Below are 22,050 nucleotides of genomic sequence, written 5' to 3'. Positions count from 1 at the left end.
GGGACCCGCCTGCCCGTCGGCGGCGCCGAGGGTTTCTGCAGGGTGGGTAAGGTGGTGGAGTTTTTGGGGGATACAAGCTGGGCCCTTAGGGGCGGTGGGAAACATCCTGAGGTCCCGCCAGACAGACGTGTAAGGGCTTAAATTGTTCCGATAGGTGAGGAGCACGCCAGGGAAAGGTTATGAGCGCGACTGCAGAGCCCAATTCAGCTGATAAATCATGGACTCCGGCACAGTTCTTAATACGGGACATCAAGTAAAAGTTATCTGCAAAGAAGGACAAAATGGAGTGTGGTTCCTTTTCCCCTACGTGGTCTAGTCATGCATAACACCCTACAAATTACCACATTTTACCTCCCAGCCCTCCGCTACGCCCTGTCTCCTTTTCAAAGCAGCCTTCTCTCTCGTTTTTGAGCCAAAGAGCTGCATGTGCTACCTTCCCTGAGCTCGCCCTCCTGCTTCCCCTCATCCTGCCGTGCCCAGGCTCCTTTCCCCGCCGGGGACCGCGTCTGCTGCCCTCGCACCGGAGCTTGGCTCAGTGGGTTTCTGGCTCCGTGTGACGAGGAGGCCTGACCCCGTGGTTCATAGAAGGAGGCTGGCTGCCAGCGTTTCAGAAGCCGGTGGGTGTTTTTGGAGGTACACATATGTTCAGCTCGCCTGCTCTCAGCTTCGTCGGCTCAGCTATTTGGTGCGTCCTCTCACGTGTTTGGGGACATAATAAAAAAACTAGGGCAAAATTCTGCAAAACAGTACCTCGAGAAGATGGCAGGTTCCTGAAAAGGAAAGTGTAGCTGGGACCCTGGGCACGTGTGAAGCCTGATGGGGAGCTCTGCAAGAAGAGGCATAACCCACGTGCACAGTTGGAGAACAGCCGAGGCACAGGAGCCTTTCTCCAGTTCCAGGTACACTTCCTCCAGTCTCCTGCTTGTTCACCGTGATTTGCTCTTTCCCTGGCTGTATAGCTCCTCTGTGCCTCTGTATAGCTCTCTTCTCCCTTTTGCTTATTCCCCACCTCCATGAAGATCTACTGGGGAGGTGAGGAGGAGCCATCATCCTCCTTGCCCTGGTCAGCCCCCGAGACTTCTCTGCTTGTTGCAAGCTCTTCTGTCCTGGTGAGTCCCCGGCCCCAAGGGGAGGGCACGCTCACTGAAGCACTGGCTTCTGCAACTAATGTATGCAACAGAAGATGTCCCTAGTCTATATAGCCCATAAGTATTGCAAACTGTAACGGGTTCATCTAAATTAATGCGGCAGCTTTTAATTACAAAGGGCAACTGTATCAGTTTGGCAGCCTCTGGATGGACGGATTTAGGTGCCCTCCCCATTTAGGTTGCACTGACCATTTGGTCGGTGCACAGAAGCTGGCAGGGGTGAGACTGGCAGGGGATGAGCGGGCAGATGGATACAGCAGCACTTGCGAAGAGCAGAGAGGGCAGCCTGGGACTGTGAGTGCATGCATTAGCTTATACATCTGTGACACTAATTGGCTGTGGAAGAAGATAACTTGTGCTGCTGCTGAACTGTCCTCTGGATCTGTGCAGTCGCTGCTCCGTGGAGATGGGTAGGAGAGCGTTCACGCACAAAGGACTGTTCCAGGCAGTCTGCAGGCACTTTTACATGGCAGGTTTAGATGTCAAAGCTATCTCAGTGGCAGTGTTGTGTGGGGACGCAGAATGGCCCCAAGAAATGGGTCCTTTGCCAGGTTCCAGAGCCCTGGAGCCAGAGAGCACACACCGGCAGATGCTGATGGCTGTTGTTTTATCAGGCAAGGAGAAGGATCTGTTCTTTCCCACAAAGGCACAGCGTTTGTTTTTCACATAAGCCCAGGAGCACTACCTCTCAAGTGTGAGTCGTTAGCACATAACAGACATAAAAGCTCAGTCTGCTTAATAGGGAGGATGAAGACAACCCTCTCAAGGCCACCCCCACCCAAGCTCACCTGATCTTCTGCACCTAATGGGTCATGCACCTGTCAGCAGCTGGAGATTACACAGCCGGCTGGTTTTCCTCTGCTGCAAACAGAAAAACCTCACTGTCAGTGCTGCAAAGCCAGGGCAGCCAACGGGCGTTTTTTTCTAAGCCAGGTGTGGCTCTTTCTGTGGTGGCAATGCAGTCTTTGAACGCCCCGAAAAATGTGACTGAGAAATGCCAAACTTGGCAGGCACCAGGCAGGGGATGGGCAGGGAGGAGAACTGGGGCTGGGTGCTCTCTAGAGAGGGATTTATGGGCAAGGTAAGGGGCAGCATGCTCTGCCCTATGGTATAGATATAGCCATTGCGTGCTTTGCTTCCTTGGCCACTGCTTGGTGATGTTTGGGAACCCTATACTATTGGGTGCGTAGGGTAAACCAGGTGAGTATGGGGTAGGGCCAGTCCTCTGTTCTCCTTCCCCGGGCGAGCCAGACCTGGGCTGGAAGGACACGCTGCCCAGTTCTTGCTGCCAGCTCACAGCATTATCATGCTCCACCTTAAAATGGGTCAGGTGTTTTGCCCCCTCTTCTCCGACTGAGAAGCTGTTTGAGACAGTTACTCCTCTCACGGTGGGAGCCCTTCTCCCCATTTCATACCCAACTTATGCCCATCTGCTCTAGCACAAGCACTGTGTATAAATGTAGAGTGATTCTTGCCACTGGTGCTTATTTCCCCCTTCTGCCTGCCTTAAACCCCAAATATATTTACAGAGAGGAATCAGATCCCTTCTCACCATTCATTTTGCCAAGCTCAGCAAGACATGCTCTCTTACCTCCTCTTTTCTTTTCCTATGATTATCCGGATGGCACTTCTCTGTACCTGTTCCAGCATGAATTCAGGCTTGCTGAACACCAATAACCCGAATAATCCCTTAAAATCTCAGCAGAATTTTACCTGGTGCCTTGCATATATTTACTTATTGTTCCTGGAAATACATGGCTTTCTACATGTAAGAATGCATTTACCTTTTTAATAACTACATCAGGCACGTGGCTCTTCCTTTTCTGTTGTTCATAGAGGATAAATTTTAATTTACAGCAGAAATTTTATCAATCTCCCAGTGCATGTCCCTGCATTTTATGCTGTTACATTTCATCCCATGTCTGTTGCTAGGGCATAACAATCATATAATTCTTCCTGTAGGATTTCTTCTCTATTGAAAATGTCTCCCAACTTTGTCAATAGCAAATTTCATTACCCCACTCGTCATTTTTTGCACCAAGCTAACTAATTAAATTATTCAGGAAGACTGATTCCTCCAGTCCTATAATTTTGCTATCAGCCTCATCAGTTTTCACCCCCAGTACTATTCCTTCGGCATTTTATAGTGTTTACGTTAATCCTCATCTTCTCGAATTTAACTAATAATTATCTAGGTAATACGAAATCAAATGCTTTACCAAAGTCCAGGTTGATAAGATTTATTAGTTTTCCTTTGTCTGCAAATGCAATTATCTTATTAAAGAAAGATACTGGGTTAGTCTACATATAACATGCCTAGCTTGCACTTTAACCCATTTTCTGCTTCCCTCCATGCCTTTTGTTACTCATGGCTAACATTTGCTCTAAAAAGCCTACAGATCTCAGTGATGGAGATTATTCAGTCTTCAGAAGAGAAGGGTAAAGAGCTCTTGAGTTCTGTGGCTGTTGCATGCAGTAATTTCCATATCCGTGCCCTTTAGCCCATTAAGTGTGCTGCCCTTGCTCTCTGGGGTTACATTTTCTTCCTTATGGAAACTGAAGCAATATATTCCTTTAGCTTTTATGTATCTGCCCTGCTGTTATTGTTGGTGATACTTTCCTTTGTTTCCTTTGTAATCATGCAGCTAAAACCCTTTTATTCTTCTTTTCCTTCCCTGTGCAGGTCTGATATTTTTTTTTTTATTTTGAGCTGTACCTTTAATTTTGGATGTTCGAAGGATAGTTTTCTCTGGATATCACTCCCTTCTCGTTTTTTCACTAGGTTTTCTACGTATTCCTAAGATGTCCTGCACTGTCTGCATCACAGTCCACATCCTGTGTAGGCATATGGAGCTATGGGAAATATTCTGCCTTATTTTGGCTGATCTCTTTGGAGAGAAGTAAGATTCAGGGAGCCTCTTCTGTCTTGTGACTACTTGAAAGCAAAGCAGAATATGAATTTTGCACTCGCTGGGGTGGTGGCCAGACAGCATCGCTCCTCAGCATCTCTAGGAATGCAGGCTTCAGAGTTTAGGGAAAGAGGAGCTGAAAATCAAGCTTTTTTTTTTGCCAAACCTCCTGTGCTGATGTCAGCAGGGCTCAAACACTTAGTTTTATCACCTGTGGAGCCATGGGTAGAGTTAAGGTTGGGGTAGGTCTGGAGTTCAGAACAAGGGTTTCCAAGTTCAGCCTGGGTGTGTGAGGGAAGCCCGCCTGTTGTGAGTGTCGACAGGAACCTTCCCCTGGCCGAGGTCTGCAGACCATTAAAAACCTACTACTTCAATTCTACCCAAACTGTAAGCACCACACCTGACCCTGACCTTACGCTAGACAGCCTGGTGGATGACGGCATTAGCATCAAAATTACTCATGTGTCATGGGCCTCTTCATTTTCCACTGGAAGATTTTTGCACATAAGCTTTCCCTGAATTATATTCTAAATGGAAGATTTGCATGGTTCTAAATGTATATATATGAACACTAAATTATTGTATGCTTAAATACTTTTAATTATAGGTAGTAAATAATAACCATTTATACTGAGGTAGCATGTAATATCTCAAAGCACCTCTTCCAGGACATTAGGTACAAATAAATAGTGTCAGTTTATGTCCCTAAGAGCTGACAGTCCAAATTACTTACAGCTTTACAGCTTCCACATGGATTTCTTGCAGTCTGCTTTTACTGACTCATGGGATCTAGAAAACAAATCAACAGTGAAGTTCTTACTCATGTTATTTAGTTGAGTTCTTTGCTGCAGGTTCTGATCGGATTATACAGGAAGAACTTTTTTTTCACACTTAAATTAGTTCTCCAAAAAGCCAGAAAATGAGACTGGATTTTAGCCCTATAGAAATCTACGTAATTCCAAGTAATTTAAGGAATTCAAGCAGAACAGACTGAGAGGCCAGTTGTAAACCATCTGCACTCTTTAGGGCTTTCTGTAATCCAACAGAGAAGGTTTTCAGGAGGACTACAGCAGAACTGAAAAATGCATTTGCTGAAAGAAAAAACATTACTGGTAACTTAGAGTTAATTTTCCATAAAATAGATGTCAAACCTCAGGCAACAGACCTACAAAGACTTTGCAGAATCCAAATATACCTACTCTGTAGGCAGTACAGGCTGCAATGAGAAGGAAGGATGTCATTTGGAAATTATGAAGTGGATGCAGACTTGGTTAGAGTGTGCAGATACAAGCAGGAGATCTGGTAATGAGAATAGCTCAGTATCAGTATCCCACAAGCAGAGTTTATACAGAAACATAGCAGTCAAATTATGAAGGACAGGTTTGTCTGCAAAAATTACCAAGCTTTGGCTTGGCTTCCAGACTGATCTTGCTATCATGATACACCTGGAAATGGCAATTGACTGAGATAACAAACGGCTAAACATGATAATGGGGATCTACAGCAGATGGAGAAATACTCATGTTGCCATAGAAACCATGCAGAAAAAGTGTGTAGGAGTAAAGCATAGTGCAGAAAAGCTTCTAGGAGAAGGGTCTAGTGACTGAAGAACTGAATTCATGCAGCAGCTGTTAAGGTTAGTCCAGACATTAATAAAAACACATTAGCTCTTCAGGAAACTGAGAATCATGGAGGAAAGGTCTCCTAACGGTGAGCTGCAGAACAGCTGAAGGCAGCAATGCCATGTTGTGCCATAGGGTAGGGCAGAAAAAGTCTTTAGAGAAAGGCTGGAGATGGCCATGAGACAGACGAAAAAGCCGGGAAGCCCTTCAACCACAACCACAGCACGTGCTCCCCTCGTGTCTGCTGAGCACACGCCGGACCCAGGCGGGTGGTAAGGGGATGCGCTTTCCTAGGCCTCCTCTGCTCTCCCTGCAGCAAGTCCCTATGTGCTCGGGAGGTGACCCAGCCCCGCTCCTTCGGTACCTGCTCACTTTCCCCACGCAGAGAACCTGTTGGGTGGTCCCACAGCCCTACAGGGCTGACGCCTCAGTGACAGACTCACATGTGGCTACATTTAGGGAAGAAGTCAGGCCCTAGGCAGACAAACGTGTGTTTTTGAATTCCCCACACAAAGGGCTTGAGTAGGGGGCTGTCTGGAGGAAGCTTCTGTTTCACTCTCTGTTGGAGCGAGTAACATGGCAGAAAAGATCCCCTAGAGGTCAGGGAGCAGAGTCACCCAGGGGCTGTTGAGGCAAGGCAGAAGGCGAGTCCTCCCACCGTGCAGAAGGACCAGACAGAGGTGACGGGCTCCAGCCATCGTCCTTTGTGCTAGAACAGCTTGCACTCTGCCACAGCGGGCGGTGAGGCAATACCCTGAGGTCTCTGCCTGCCCACGAGTTGGAGAGAAAAGGGCAAGGAGGTGTCCCTGTGTGACTTGAGCAAGCAGAGGGGTGGCTCTCGGCGAAGACCCGGGACGCACATCCAGCTGTCAGCAGCAGCTCCAGCAGACTGCCAGATTAAAACCATGTGTGCTGGGCAGCTACGCGAGGGCAGGCAAAGGGATTGAGACAAAGTGCTGGTTGGTGCTGTGGCTACGGAAATGTCTCAAACTCTGGTCATAACATGGTTATCTCCTGTTGCTGCTGGTCAGCTGCCTCTCTAGGACAAGCTTTAGTCTGTGTGAGGACTTGGAGGTCCCTGCCAAGACTGGGTGTCAGTGCTTTAACTGTTCCCAGGTGGTGGGGCTGGGTGGTGGGCAGAACCGTAGTGTCTCGAGGTCTAAAAGATAAAAGGCAACGTGAGTGTGCTCATCGCAATATGCTGGTGTGGAGAGGGATGGGGCTGCCATGGTCTTTGCTCTCGTGTGATGACTGCAGAGCAGCATCGCTTCTGCTACTTTTGCAGCCCCGTGGCTGCATGATGAGGATGACAGCTCCAGGCTGTGGCAAGCCTCTGTCCACACAGAAGCATTAAAGAAAAATAGCCATACACAAGCAGCAACTCCAAAGAAGCTGCTCCAGAGGCAGATGCAAAGTCCTTCAGTGCTGTTCTTCCCTGAGCTCCCAGGGCACGGTCCTTTCCTCAGAGGGTGCCTCACAAAGGGGAAGCTACTGGGATTACACTCCCGGCTTCCAGCCAGACCGAGCCTTTGCTGCTGCCCAATTTACATTTCCACGTCTGGTTCGTGTTGGGGTGATGTAACGCTGCATCCCGGAGCATGATTCAATGCAAAGTCACACCGAGTGCAACGGGAAATGGTGCCAAATGTGAGTGTAAAGGGTGCGAATGGGTTGTGGACTGGGAAGGAAACTTTGTAGGCAACATGAGCTGCTGCCATCTGTGAGTCTGGTGCTTTCAGCTGGACCTGCATTACGGCAGAATACGATGCGCAGGGACTGATAGAGAGGAGCAAGGACGTTAGGAGACAACTGACAGTGACTGAAAAGCCCAAATGAAAAAAGCTTTTGACTCATTAAGACTACAGAAGGACTGACTGATGAATAACCATTAAAAGCAAGCACCAGAGATCCTGCATGTCAAACAGAGCAGTGTTTCTTGTGCATGTTACATTACAGCAAAGCCACAGACCCAGTAAGTCAGTGATACCTGTAAAGCTCCAAAATCAAGGCGTTCTGTCTAATGATCACTACAGTGTAAAATCCTCTGGAGGCTGAAATAATTTGTATTACAGTTACCTGACCTTACTGGCTATTTTCACCTACAGTCAGGAGAGTACAGCTGTGCGGTCAGCATGTTGAAGGAGAAAGGCTGTTCTTTTAACCAAATTTCCTTTCTTGTTCTTGTGTCACAGCATGTACAGTTTTAGTAGGCAGGTATCTTTTATTCTCGGTAAGAATAGGAAGTTAGTTCATGTTCACTATCTAGAACAGCCCAGAAAACATTAAATGTTTCCCAGACTATTAATAAACTCACTTATCAGTTGCCTTGAGAAAGAATGTAACCCTAAGAAACACTGATTGTACAACTAACAAATGCAGATGTGAAGCGCTATCAGCAACGTTACTTTTCTGGTCATTTTCTCATTAGCCAGCTGCTCCCCCAGTTCAGCAATGGTTATGAAAAATGGCACTCCTCGTGTGACAAAGGCAGGCTGCACTTCTGGCTTTCCTTTCCCAGGGTTGATGTCATTCCTCCGCATGCCTGTAGAGGATGTAGTTCCCTTAGCAGAGAGGAGCAGTAATTCCTTATCTTCCATGGACCAGCTGCCACAGGAGGACAGATATTTAAAACTACGTTAAACTCGGCCTCTTCCAAAAACACATATTAAGTCAGGAAAAAAAAATCCTGTCTGACCGACAAGGCAGTGGTAGGAAACTTGTATCATCATTTCTCTTAAAAAAAAAAAAATTTTTTTTTTTAGGCACACAGGTGATGAAAAATATGCTGGATTTTAGAGCTTTACTGTTTGAATATGGATAGATCTTGCTGCTCTAAAGAAATGATACTGATCTGAAGAGATGCAGACTATAAGCTTTGGAAGAAATCACCAAGAGTGGTGCATGGTTTTGATCAGATCCTGGGCAGTTTCCTAAGATTAACAGAATAACAAATTATGCCAAATTTGGCAAATCTACTTAAACACGAGTTATAATAAAATACGATCCACTTCAGCTTGTAGCCATAATCAGGCCTACAAGGATTCGATGTGACAAAAATGAATAAATGTATGTTATCCCATTCACGCTTTCCTCCTCCAGATCTGCAGCTCTTCCTCATTTCTTCCTCTGGATCTAGAAATCACAGCAAGAGGCATGGCTCAGGCAGGCTGCAGGTAGGGCACTGCTGTGGGATCTCGGTGCTCACCCTCAGCCGTGCTTGCAAGGCCCAGGTTGGGGTTTTGGTCATTTTGAGCCACTAAATTATAACCGGGGAAGGAGACTGAGAGCAGTGAACAAGTTATAATTAGTGGCAACTGTAAACTAAAGATAAAAGGCAGCTTGAACTGTAAATCCGTAACAAATGGTTAAGCTGCTAGCCTTTCTGTGCTATTAAGCATTTTCTCAATGCCATCTTATGACAGCCTCTGGTACTGCGGGTGCAACACCTTTTTTTTTTTTAAGAGAAAAAAAGCAAATGCATGGGGGAAGCAAATCTGAGTTTACCGCCCCGTGCTCAGGGACTAGATGCTGAGGGGCCGCAGAAACATGCACTAAGGATCACTGGCCTGTCTTGGGCGTTGGAGAAGTTCTAGGTGGAGGAACATCCTACCAACCACCTGTGATGGTTACAAAAGGTCTAGCCCAGGTGAAGCTATGTCTCTGTCGGGACTGGTTGTCCTCAAGCACGGGGGAAATAAAACACACAAGTGGAATTCTTGCCTGAGCTGCTTTTGCTTCAAATTTTCCCTGGAAAATTTCAGTGGTGTTGGCATGCATTATGATGTCATGCAATTATATTATATTTTCAATTAAAGTGTTAAGTGATCGGCAGAGGAGGAATGTATTTAGAGGGCAAGAGGAGACCAGTTCTGGCCAAAATGTTCTTCAATGGACAACGTGACTGCTGATCTGTTCTCTTGTGGTTCCACAGGAGAAAAATGCAGCTGAAAAAGCCCTTTTTTTCCCCTGCAGTGATGAGCATGCTTCTAAAAAGGCAGAAGTGGGGGATTTTATGCCTGTGCAGTGGTAATGTAGTATGTCTCTGTAAGAGAGATTATAGGTGTAGGTGCAGCAGGCACTTGGGGTCTGTTAGCTGAGATTACGTGCGTGTGCGCTTGGCAAGGAGGGATGTGCTAATTTAGAGCCAGATTAAAGCTTATAAATATATTTTAAAGACATGATGCTCATAACGTGCTATCCTCATTTGATGGCCAAAGGCAAAGACATTTTGAACGTCACTGGGGAAGTGGGAACGTGCTGGTAGGCGATGCGAAAGCTGGGGCAGCCTTCATGGGGAACAAAGCTGCTAGCGGGGGGGGGTGTGTGTGTGGTCTGGGTAAATAAACTATTCTTCTGAAATATGTTCTCCTTCACATTTTTGCTTCTATGTAGATTCTCACATAGGGAACTTTTAGCATCTTTTGTATAACGGTTGATTACAATATTATAGGCGTATAATAGAAGAGCTGGAGAGTGGAGGAGGGCGTTTGGTTGAGATGCGAAGCGGAACCGCAACATTGCTAACCATAGCCGTGTCTGATTCTGCCCTCCTCTTCTTCATCAGTTGATTGATTAATCGTCATCATGGATTAATCATCACGGAACTGTCGAGGCTCCTCTGCCCCGATTTTAAGAAATAACACAGCTGCAGTCCATTAAGTTTTGGTTGTCCAAACACCACGCCTGCCCTGCAGGATGACACACCACCAAACCAGTTTCTCCCAGTTAGCCCTGCTGCCATTCCGTGAAGGAAAAAAAACCTGCTCAGCCGTTGCCCACATGGAGTAATGGGAGGAAAAATAGGAGGGAAAACGTACGTCCTCTCGAGGCCAGGACGTGGGGTGGCTTTGCTTGGTGAACGAACTGCCGAACTGGGCCCAGTTTCACAGCTCGCTCCGACAAGACTCTGCAAGATCCCAGCGGAGGGCTTTCGTGTCCCTGCCCCAACAACCTGTGTGGGACACGGCTCGGATCCCTCGCTCTCCTCAGTCCTCCCCCTTTCTTCGGGGGGGTGGGCGGAGGGGGAGAACGCTCGTAGCCACGCGTTTACGACCCTTTCGAAGGTTCGCTGCGGCTTTAAGCGCGGTAGCGGCGGCCCGCGGCCTCGCCCGGGCTCCTCTGCCCGCGCTAAAGATGGCGGCGGCGCTGACCCGGAAGAGGCGGCCGGGCCGGGCGGCGGGGTGAGGGAGCGGGAGGGCGGGTTTCCCCAGCCCGCCGCGGCCGTGCGGGGAGCCGAGCCCAGCCGAGCGGGGCGCGGGGGTGCCGGCAACCGCCGCCATCGCGGCCCGCATGGGGCGGGCGCGGCCGGGCCCCGGCGCGGCCTGAGCGGGGCCGGCGGGCCGCTGGGGCGGGCTCCCTCCCTCCCCGGCAAGGCGGCCCGCCCTGGGCCGGGGGGCGCCCCTGAGGGGGCGGGGAGCCGCGGCGCCATGCAGTGCGCCGACCCCGCGGCCGCCATGAAGGGGCCGGAGGGCGAGGGCAAGCCGGAGCAGCAGCAGCAGCAGCCGCCGCCGCCGGCGGCGGGACAGAGCGGCGGAAAGAGCGGCGGCGGCCGCGGCGCCAAGGGCTGGCAGTACAGGTGGGCGCGGCGGGCCGGGGCGGGCCGAGGTGAGGTGAGGGGCTGCGGGCCCGGGAGCCGCCGCGGCTGCGGAGCCCGGCTGGAAGCGCCCGTGGCCCGGCTTCGCAGGGCTGCCCACCCCCTTCCTGCCCCGGGCGTGGGCCGCGGGCGCGGCTGCCCCGGCTTGAGACGCCCTGGGCAGGCAGAGCCGCCGCGGGCTACCGGGGGGACACGGACACGGACACGATCTCCGCCGGCCCCCGCCGCTCGCTCTCCCCTTCCCGTGCCCTCTCGTCGCGGCGGGGCGGGCGGGCTGTCAGCCGGCTCCGGTTTTTCGTGTGCCTGTGTGTTAGCACAAAGCCCCGCGTCCGGGCTGCGGATGCTGCCGGGGTTTGTGCCTTTGCTCCTTCCTCTCGGTTCTTGGGGTTTTTTTTGCCTCGCAGAAAGCGCAGACCGGTTTAAAGTTGCTGAAGGCGCTCCGTCGCTTTCCAGCCTTTCCAAAAAGCGAAACTTTGTGCCAAATTTTAGCTCCGTGTGGCTTCTTTAAGAACTTAATGGCAATTTTTTTTTTATTTTATTCATGCTCTCTATTTGCTGCTGATGGCGAAACTCAGAGTATGCACGGAGTTTCTCTCTTATCTGACTTATTTTAAGAACGGCTGCGCTTAGCATAAATCGGGGTGATTACTCAGATACAGCAAATACAGCACAAGAGAGCAGAGAAAGCAGGAGAAGCTGAGCGCGTGGCATTAGTTTGAAATGGATTCAAACTAAAATACTTCCTTTGGATGACTTGCTTGTGCGTTTGAGGGATTTGGGGGTTTTCATGTACTTTTTTCTGGCGTGCTTTCTGGTTGAGAGAGTTTCCACTCACACGCTGATAGTGAGCCCTCTAAGGCATTGCTTGAGAGATTTCCGAATCTCTGCTTTTAGGTCTCTCATCCTTGACTGGAGTTCTGCTGTGTTGCTGTTGAAAATACTGCTGTTATGCGAAGTTTGCACACTTCTCCTTCAAATGGAGACTCTCCAGAGCCGTCATCTGCCAGCCCAGATGGACTGGCTTTCAGTTTCCTGCGTGCGGAGACAGCAAAACCAGAGTGTGGTACATCTGTGTGCGCCGCGCGGGATGGAGGGCCATCAGATGGCTTAGAAAAATGAGCACCCAGGCTGTGCAGGCACTGAGTGCCTGATGATTTTAATAGGGAGCGAACAGCTCGGTCATCACTGGGAATCTGGGTCATAAGTAATGTACTTTTCTGGTGACTGGTGCCAGAGAGAAAAGTGGTGATTTCAGGGCCAATATTTCAGGCTGTTAAATAGGGAAAGCTTCTTGTCAGATTCAGTTATTGGTTGTCTTATCTGCTTCTAAACTTTTTTTTCAACTACGGATTTAAGTGCAACTCTGAATTTTCTAATGAAAATTGCTATTACTGTGATCAAACATTTACTGTCCACATGTTTCACACATGAAGTACAGGAGTTAGTTTATGTGATCAAAATTGAAGGACTTTATATTTTTATGTGGAATCGGAGGCAGTGGAAGCGGTGAGATGCCTGATTTCCCTGAACCCCTGTTTGTTATAGTATGTTTTGAGGTGGCGGTCACAGGTCAGTGCTATGCAGTGAAATTTCACTTTTTAAAATTATCCATCCAACTGTTTTGCTGCTTCTCTCAGTGTAGTGGCTAGCCAGTTGGGTGGCTTGACAGCTGTAACTGGGAACTGTCCACATTATTCCTTGCAGCTATCAATATCTGGTTTAATTTGCTTTAAAACTCTAGTGCAAATTATTCTTTCTTTTTTTTTCTTCTTTTTTCTTTCTAGATCATTGGTACAAGTGTAATGTACTAATTGTATTATCGTGGACACTTGAGGTGCTCACTGTTAATCTTTGCTCTGTTGGGAATCAATTATTTACTTCTATGTTTGTCTCTGTAATTACGGACAAAATATCACCTTTGACCCCTGCCTCCCTAGGAAGTTCTCCTGGATGGGATGCTGTAGCTTAGTTTTCACTTTGCAGATTACTTTTATTCTAAAATGAATTTGACGAGAGAAGGACCCCTGTAGTAATAAATCAGTGTCTAAAACATCAAAAAAGGTTTCAAAAAAGATTTGCTGGGAGCTTCTGGTGGAAATTTTGGTCTTCAACTTTTATAGCACAGAGTGTGACTATTGTGTGGTTGGGCAGCTGGGCAGAAGTAGGGTCCTGAAGTACTCGCTCAGCATAGACTGCATCTGGTGCAGAAGTATAGCTCTGTATTTGGTGAAGCATCTTGTCAAAACAGCTGTAGCATAGTTATTGTCAGACAGATGGAACAAGAGGTACTTGATATTTCAATGCTCCAAATGGGGAATTTTAACAATGGAAAAACAAAATATCTCCAGCACTGCTGGAACCTGAAATAATGAAAACTGAATCTCTCAAAGAGGTGGAAAGTCACACATCCTTGGGGTAAAGTGCATGTCTAGAAAATAAAAAGTGAAACAGAAGGTCTAACTTTATGTTTTTATAGGGGCATAATAGGGAGCTTTTTAAATAGCTGTGATAGAGTTAGAGCAAACAGTTATCATAGTGGAGGAGACAACCAGAGGCTGCCAGACACTTTGATGACGCAGAGATACAGCTGAACCTCTTTGCTGACTTTCTGCTTGTAGCCTGTGGATGGTGAGTTTAGACAGACAGTACAGCAGTGCTTCCTTTGAAATTTGTAAGGGCTCAGTTTCTTCAGGGAGCAAGAAGATACTTTTTTGGTACTTAATAGAAGTTAAGAGTTCTTGAGCAACTGCTCTTGTAAGCATCTGACAGGAAATGATCTTGTTTACGTGTGAATATATGATCAGGGTCAGAGTGCGTCTGAGAGCAACCAACTCTCTGCTGCATTTTCCTGACTGGGGTCAAGAGTAGTGTGAATGTTAGCTTGCAATTAAGTAGATGAAGAGAGCCTGAGAGGCCGTGCTGCACGCTGAACTCTTTATTCCTATTTTCATTTAGAGAAACAGTTACCATGAGGTGAGACTTCTGAATAACTTCGAAGTATTAAAAGATTACTTGATAAAGTAATTTAAGATTATAATGTTTTCTAAACAGCTTCTTTATTTTCAGCATTAATCAAGCTAGGAATATAAAGAATTATTTGCAGTCAACAATTCTGTTTTTAGTCTTGACCATCTTCATTTGGGTTTTGCATTGCTCTAGGTTAAATGAACAGAGTAGCTTCAAAGCAGTGAGAGAAAGGAGACAGCTTTGGCAGGTACTTCTGTGACATGTGAATCATAGTCATTCAAGTAACACAAAAATTTCACAACCAGAAAGCAGAATTTGTGTCTATGAGCTAAATAGAGAGCTGGTCAGAGTATGTGCCAGAGAGGTAAAACAAATCATTTCAGCCTGGCTTGAGGGGCTTTCAGATAATTTCGAGAGAAATGGCTTACAGTAACTAGTTCTCATTTATCTACAAAACTAAAAGTTCAAAGCACTGTGGTTGACTAGAGAAACAAGATTGTCTTTCCCAGTTGGAGACATGCTAATGTGTCATCTTACATTTTTCTTAGTGGTTCTGCTCTCAAATACATAAATCAGTTCAGCTGCTATTAAAAGGATTCCCAGCATTTGTTCCCTTGCCGGTAGAAATACGTGTAAAATGTTCATGAATTTCCCAAGTGATTGCTGATTTTTAAGCTTACAAGTTATATTTCAAAACCTATTTCCTTTTCAGTTCTGCATGTATTTTTGTAGATAACTGCCTTCGTTCCTTATTTCTGAAATGGTTTTGATATCTGCTCACTATGGGTTTAGCCATATATATTTATAAAATGCTACAGATTATATGTCTACTGCTCTCTTTTTAAGGAAGCAAGTTAACTTTAGTTAGCTGTTCCTGAAAGTTTACTTAAGTGCTGCAGGGTTATTTACAGTCGTGAATTAGTATAGAAAAACATTTGGATGAAAGTAGCTTCTGAGAAGAGGAGTCAACTTGCTAGACTTTTTTTTTTTGTGTGTGTGTGCTAGGAGTGACAATGGCAGGTAAGAGAGTTCCTCATGCTGGGTGGCTTCTGCTTGTCATTAGGTTATCAACTTAAGGCAGATTCTTTTGCAGAATTACTCCATGGTGCTTTGGGCTGGAGTAAGAGACGCTGAGAATAAGCAAACAGAAATGCAAACAAATAGCAGAGAGAGGGTTTTGGCAAAAAGAGTAACATTGTAATTTTTTTTTTTTTATCAAATGCAAAAGGATAACAAATCTAAAGCAAGTGAAATGGCCACCAGTCATCTTCTAAGGGCTTTGTTTATTTTGCAGTTGACACTGTGTAAGCACTCTTCACAAATACTGAAAAAAGGGAGAAAACATTATTGACCTTAATTCAGTCTCTTGTGTTTGAGCAGGTCAGCATGTGGTAACAGAAGAACTGGTAGCTGAAACACACGAATGTATTTTAGTTCTGCGCTTTGAGATGATCATGAGCTTTTCTTCATAAAGTGATCCCATAGGAAATGTGTTCTGAAGCAAATGCTTCTTTCTGATTTGATCCCAGTTAACATGGAGGGTGACTGACAATCCTTTGCACTTCAAACGTGGAAGCAAAATGTGTGAGACTGAGCTAGGCTGTGGAAGTGTTTATGATTTTTATTCATGCTATCTTGCAAAAAAGATCTAATTAGTAGTAATATAGGGAAGTGTCTTGAAACTGATACAATCTTCTTGAGTGGATGTTGATAAGAATCCTACTTATTGAGGGTGGTGTTGATGTCAGTCTTAGTTGCAAGAGAATGTATAGAGTTTTTCTAGTTTCTATGCATTCCTAGTCACATTCCAAGGATGTTTGATCTTGGGAGGAAAAATTTCATCTCTTTGGCCTTTAAAGGCCAGCTTGGTAGAAACAGATACAGGAGGTAATGGCAGCACAGTGTTCAGCAATGCTTCCTCTTGCAAACCTTTCCCTTGCTAGTCCTCTGTTCTTGCCTCTGAACTTAACATTTCTCATCATAGTACTAATGTAAGCATTGAATTCTTGCTTAGGCTGGAATAGAGTGTGTTAGCTGACCTAATTAACTCTGGACTCCTGAGAGCAGGCCAGAATTTAAGTTAAAGTCCCTATCACTTGATTAGTGGAAGAAAAGAAACCTCCTATATCTTCACGTAAATGTTAGTGTCATCCTAGGACAGTTCTCTCTAATGCTGGTACTCCTAGTACTTCCTTCTTACTACCTGTCGCCCTTGTTCTAGGTTTTCTTTTTGCACTGCTTAAAACAAAATTCTTTGGGATCCTATGTGGAATTTTAGTATATTCGCTGTAATCGGTAACTGTAAACCCCTTCCTTGTTGTGCACAACTGCAGAGGGAGAGAGAAGCTGTAAGTTTGTGGTGTTACCTGGGAGGTCTGGCAAGGGCTGCTCCTGCTTCAACTTGCTCCTGCTTCGACTTTCCGCTGCTCTTACAACCCACCCCACTTCCTTGGTTTTCTGCTGTTGTGAGAACCTGCCGGCATTGTGACATCGAGGTGGAGGCCACCCATGGAGATGGGGTTTCTGCTGCCCCTGCCTTACGCTTCGGCTGGCAGCTTTCGGGTTGGTTGGCAGCTCTGATGTCGAGCTTGTGTCAAAGTGAGCCCTGATCTTCCTTGCTTCTCTTTCTGGTGATCTGTGAAGATACCTCACCACTGCATGGCCTTCAGAAAGCTCTAGCTGCTCACTTTCTAACTTACTGCTGGCCTTTTGAGGTGTGATGAACACCTGGATGCTGGAAAGAAGAGTTTCTCAAGTTGCTGTGAAATTCAGAATTAATTTTTGCAATTTTGTGTGTTGTATCCCGTTTTATTACTAAAAATCAGATTAGGATGGCTGTGATGTTTGTTTGATATGCTGGAGGGAAATGTCTGTAAAATCTGGTGCCTGAATTTCTTTATCCTCATTTGAGTCTTTGCTTAATGAGATACCATATTCATAACACTAATTTAGAAATGCTGCACTTCACATAATTTGCACATTAGAAGAGACAAGAAGCCCATATTTAAAATGGTCAGCTGATTATATCCACCTCAGGATCCATTCTGTGTTATTAAAATGTTAAGGTCATCTTTTATCAAGCTAATTTTACCAGTTGCTGAAGCCCCAAGCACTTCTCCAAAAGGCAGGTGAGCCATTCATGTTCACACATGTATTTACAACCTGGAAGAATGAGGTTGGAGCAGATGGAAGCTCAGATGCATTGTAAATTAAGAGAAGTAAATACCTGTGTGGGGCGTAATGAGTGGATAGAGTTGGGGAAACAGGTTTGGGTAATTTAAACAGGAGCTTCATGATGGCTGATGTTCTAGTGGGGAGCCTGAACCCAATTCCTGAACCAGGTCAGCAAGGTCTGGGTTCCCTTCTCCAGCCCTCTGGCTCCTCAGTGAGCGACTATCAAGAGCACTGTCCCTCTCCTGCTTCTTGAAGCATCCCTGTGTTGAACAGGCAGGCTGTAAAACTCTCTGGGGCAGGGGTGACAAATTTGGTATTTGGTTCTGGCATTGCAGGATACTTGTGTTGATACTGGGATATTCATACAGAGTTCAGATTAAGCTAAACTGAAGAAGCACAAACTTTTGAATAGCTTCTAAATATCAAGTAATTTGTGCTTTCCATGGAGTAGGTTTCTTCAGGAGTTAGTGGCCATTATAAATGTCTATTCTTCACTAAGTGCAAAGGGTATTTTTCAACTTCACCTTTTCTAATGTAATTATGTAGCAGCAAGTTAATTAAACTTGCCTACAACATAAACATCCTGCTCTGCCACACATGTTCTCTCCCCAGAGAGAAGATGAAAAACAAACTGCACGTGGTTGACCTAATCACATTGCTTAGTGCAGAAGTAGAAAGTGCCAGCTGCATCTGTTAGGTTATCCTATGTAGGTTCTTGTGCTGTACTTACCATACCATGAAAATTAAGGCATGCGTGCAAGGACCCCTGTTTACTTAAGGTCGTTGTCTTGACATGCACTCTGATCACCTGCCAGTGCCGATGAATTATTCTCATAGGGGATCACTGCGTGCTGGTAATGCTGCCGGACAACTTTCTTTTTAGGGTGCTTGCAAAGCTGGTACCATTTCAGAGTTTCTGTACCATGTGTCTAATGCTGAAATGGGAGGGGAGGGCAGGCTGAAGTGGGATAGGAGAAATGCTGTTTCTTCGTGTGTGTTAAGCTGACAATCTTATATTTGAGAACCTGCTTTGGAGCAGGAATGTCAGTGTCACGGGGAAGGCTTTTTGCTATCCGTATGCATTTTTTTCTTTTTCCTTCCAGTTGTAAATTCCTGAGTTTTCGATGAGGCTGGAGATTTTTGAAATGTTGATTAATGCTTAGGCATTGACAGATCAGTTTCCCGAAGAGCCCAGTTTATGTTGGGAAGTTGGTTTCATTCATTGCAATGGAGATGTAACAGAAAGCATGAGATCTGCTGGGCAGAACTGCAGGATGCTATATTAAGGAGCTGGTTTCTGACCCTGGCTCTGACTTCCTCTGTGGTAATAGTCATATTGTTTAAACTGGTTTTACACTGTAATCACTAACTGTGTGTTCCTCTTTTTCTCAGAGGCCTAGTTTGTAACAGTTGGCTCTGATTTTGCAAGACTTTTGCAGGGTCACAGCTGGAGCTGAAATCAGCATAAGCTGTGATTTGAATCTATGACTAAAATAAAATAAAAATTGGGTCACAACTATCTCAAAGTTAGGCTGAAAATTTATTGCGCCTGAGTTCCCCATATGTAAAATGGGACAATAATGTTGTCCTCCTTTTATTGTTTGGTACATGACTCCTTCATAAGCATTGATGACAAGCACAAGAGAAGAAAACCATAAGGAAACTCTTTATTAGCGCATGAGTGCCAAATGAATAATACCTGATGCTCATTGCACAATGAAAAGGGGCAGTTTTTAATAATTCCTTGTCTGGGAATCACTGTCCACTTAAAGCACTGAACAGGAAAGTAGTCCTGCTCTTCTTATGTATTGTCATAATCATAGGTGGTTAAGTTAGCACATGTGCTTTCTTAATTAGAGTTTAAACCTTCTGAGTACTGTATGCCTCAAGTTTAATGTAGGAATATTTTTGTTTAATTTCTCTATATCCAAGAATTACAGAATAATTTTCGTTGGGAGGGACCTCTGGGAAATCTGTAGTCTAGCTTCCTGCTCAAAGCAGGGCCAGCTTCAAGGTTGGAAGAGGTTGTTCAGGGCTGCTGGTTGAGTTTTGGGTGTCTCCAAAGATGGAGATGCCACAGCCTCTCTGGCCCAGGGCTTACCCTGCCTCATTGTGAAGAATTTTTCCTTGTGTCAAACAAGGAATTTTTTTTGCTGCAACTTGAGACCATTGCTGTTTGCCCTTCTGTGCATCTCTAAAAAGATGTCTCCATCTTCTCCATATATAGGAGAGACAGCGGTGAGAAGCCTTCTCCTTCTGAAGGAGGCTGAACAGACCCAGGTCCCTCAGCCTTTTCTTGTCTGGCACGACGTACCTAGCTTGCACTGATCCGTGGGTTAGTCCATCCCAGGCACAAGGCTTTGCATTGCTTTTGTCAAAGTTCAGGTGGTTTTGTTCAGCCTGTTCCTCTGGGCAGTTGGGATGCTCCAGAAAGACAACCCCGCTACTGCATCCTGACTGCTCTCCTAGGTTTGGTCTCATCTGAGAGGTTGCAGAGTGTGCGTGTCCTGGTCCATCGGCCAGCTCTGAGGCATTTAGCGGTATTGACCCCTGAAGTGCACCACTTCTACCTGTTTGCTAGTTAGACTTCAAACCACTGGCCATTATGGTGTGCTAATGTAAACTGGTAACATGAACGGTAGCAAAGCTGCAGCCAGCAATTGTTCTCCAGAGGTATCAAGTGGAAAGTTCAGACCTTTTGAGGTGCCTGTTTTTTGAATGCTCCAGCTCTAAAATGTTGTTGGCTAAATCTACAGTTATTTTTTCCAGTGATAGCTTGAGTAGTAGTTATTGCAGAAAAATCTGCAGGGTTAGCTACTGATTCTTGGGTCCAGCTTCAGTTGTGTTACCCTGACGCAAATCCACAAATAAATTATACGTGAGCGGAGTTCTTGCTGACTTGAGGTGTTCATGTAAGTGCAAGAGAAATTGCTTAGCTGAAACTCACTGCAGGTTTTTTCCAGGCAGATGTATTTTGAGAGCTAAAGAGGTCTTTAAATGATAAATAATTAGTTTTATAGTAGTCCAGTGAGAGGAGTGTTTTGCTACTTATTAATTAAGTATTATTGCTTTCCTTTTGTTCTGTTGCTACCCTGCAAAAGCATTACAATAGTTTCATTAGTGTATAAGTGACCTGTGGCATTAATGCACAAAAGAGGAGAATCAAATGCAAGTTTAATTAAGATGGTTTTAAAAAAACCTGTAAGCTGGATTTATCATGCCCCTTGAGACCTAGTATGGATATAAACTTCAGGTGCAAATGCAACTGCTGTCTTGGTAGCGGGGAGCTGGGCAGTGGCAGAGCCCTTCACCCCCAGATGGGAAGCCTGCGCTGCATCGTACCGGGCTCACGGACATCTGACAGCTCATTTTGGCTCTGCCGCACCCTTCCTTCGTGGCAAGCCTACACTTCTCTTCCAATGCATGTCTGTGCTCTCAAGGGTTTACAGGAGTACATGTTAAGAGAAGTTTTTATATCTAATGAGGATGTGTGTGTTGCTAGCACGCTTGCGGGCAAGTGGTAGGTATTCTGAAGCATCCCCAGGGTCTGCTGTCAATGTTCTTGTTATATTGTTGGACCTTTTTTCCTTGCACTTGTTGGTTTCTAAACTTATAACTGAATAGTCAAATAGATGAGCTGAAGAGCAGGAGCTTTGCTGCCACTTTACAGTTGACTGTAGGGCACTGCTGGTGAATTGCACAGCAAGGTTAGTTTTTATTTTTTTCCAAAAGCCATTTGGAAAAGCAGAACTAACTTATTGATGTAGATGCTCTGTAAGCAACATAGGGACTTCTGCCTTACCTTGTTGGGTGTACTGGGGAAACTGCTCTTGCACCAACAAGCCATGGGACTGGAACGAGATGGTGGTTTCTTGGGAGCAGGTGATCTTTGCAGTTGCAGGAGATATGCCCAAAGTTTCTGTTTCTGACATAGAGGTTTTTTTTCCTTTCTCTTTGTTGTAGTTTAACCCCAGCCAGTAACTAAGCACCATGCAGCTGCTCACTCACTCCTCCCTTCTTCCAGTGGGATGGGGAGGAGAATCAAAAAAAAGAAATAAAACTCATGGGTTGAGATAAGAACAGTTTAATAACTGAAGTAAAAGAAAATATAATAATAATTAATAAAATATTATAATAGTAATGAAAAGGAATATAATAAAAAAAGGAAAAATAAAACCTGAGAAAATACAAGTGATGTACAATGCAGTTGCTTACCACCTGCTGACTGATGCCCAAGCAGCGATCTGCCCCTCCCAGCCAACTCCCCCCAGTTTATATACTGAGCATGACATTCTATGGTATGGAATATCCCTTTGGCTAGTTCAGGTCAGCTGTCCTGGCTATGCTCCCTCCCAGCTTCTTGTATACCTGCTTGCTGGCAGAGCATGGGAAACTGAAAAATCCTTAACTTAGGATAAGTGCTACTTAGCAACAACCAAAACATCAGTGTGTTATCTACATTATCCTCACACTAAATCCAAAGCACACTGTACCAGCTACTAAGAAGAAAATTAACTCTATCCCAGCCCAAACCAGGATGCTCTTCTTCCCTGCCCTTCCCCTCCATGTAACAAAAAGAGCAATCAGTGTGCTGTAGATGAGCTCTTTGCAGTGGTCAGTGAGGAAAAAGCAAGCTA

General features: G+C 45.7%; 1 protein-coding gene across 3 annotated transcripts in view; it reads left to right on the top strand.

The window, feature by feature from the left end:
* The first annotated feature begins 10,893 nt into the window (after nt 1–10,893).
* The window catches only part of OSBPL11 (oxysterol binding protein like 11), a 44,661-nt gene continuing 33,504 nt past the window's right edge, over nt 10,894–22,050 (top strand). Inside the window, exon 1 of one of the 3 annotated variants that reach the window (XM_075028836.1) lies at nt 10,894–11,254. In XM_075028836.1, the coding sequence (XP_074884937.1) occupies nt 11,106–11,254 (149 nt within the window). In that variant the 5' untranslated portion in view covers nt 10,894–11,105. Of the gene's footprint in view, nt 11,255–11,597; nt 11,624–12,187; nt 12,336–22,050 lie in introns of those variants that run through there. The other 2 variants (XM_075028837.1, XM_075028838.1) reach the window with 2 other exon arrangements.

Source organism: Buteo buteo, chromosome 5 (assembly GCF_964188355.1).
Source record: "Buteo buteo chromosome 5, bButBut1.hap1.1, whole genome shotgun sequence".
Lineage (NCBI taxonomy): Eukaryota > Metazoa > Chordata > Aves > Accipitriformes > Accipitridae > Buteo > Buteo buteo.
The sequence above is the reverse complement of the archived record's forward strand: the minus strand, read 5'-3'. Positions and strand labels throughout refer to the sequence as shown.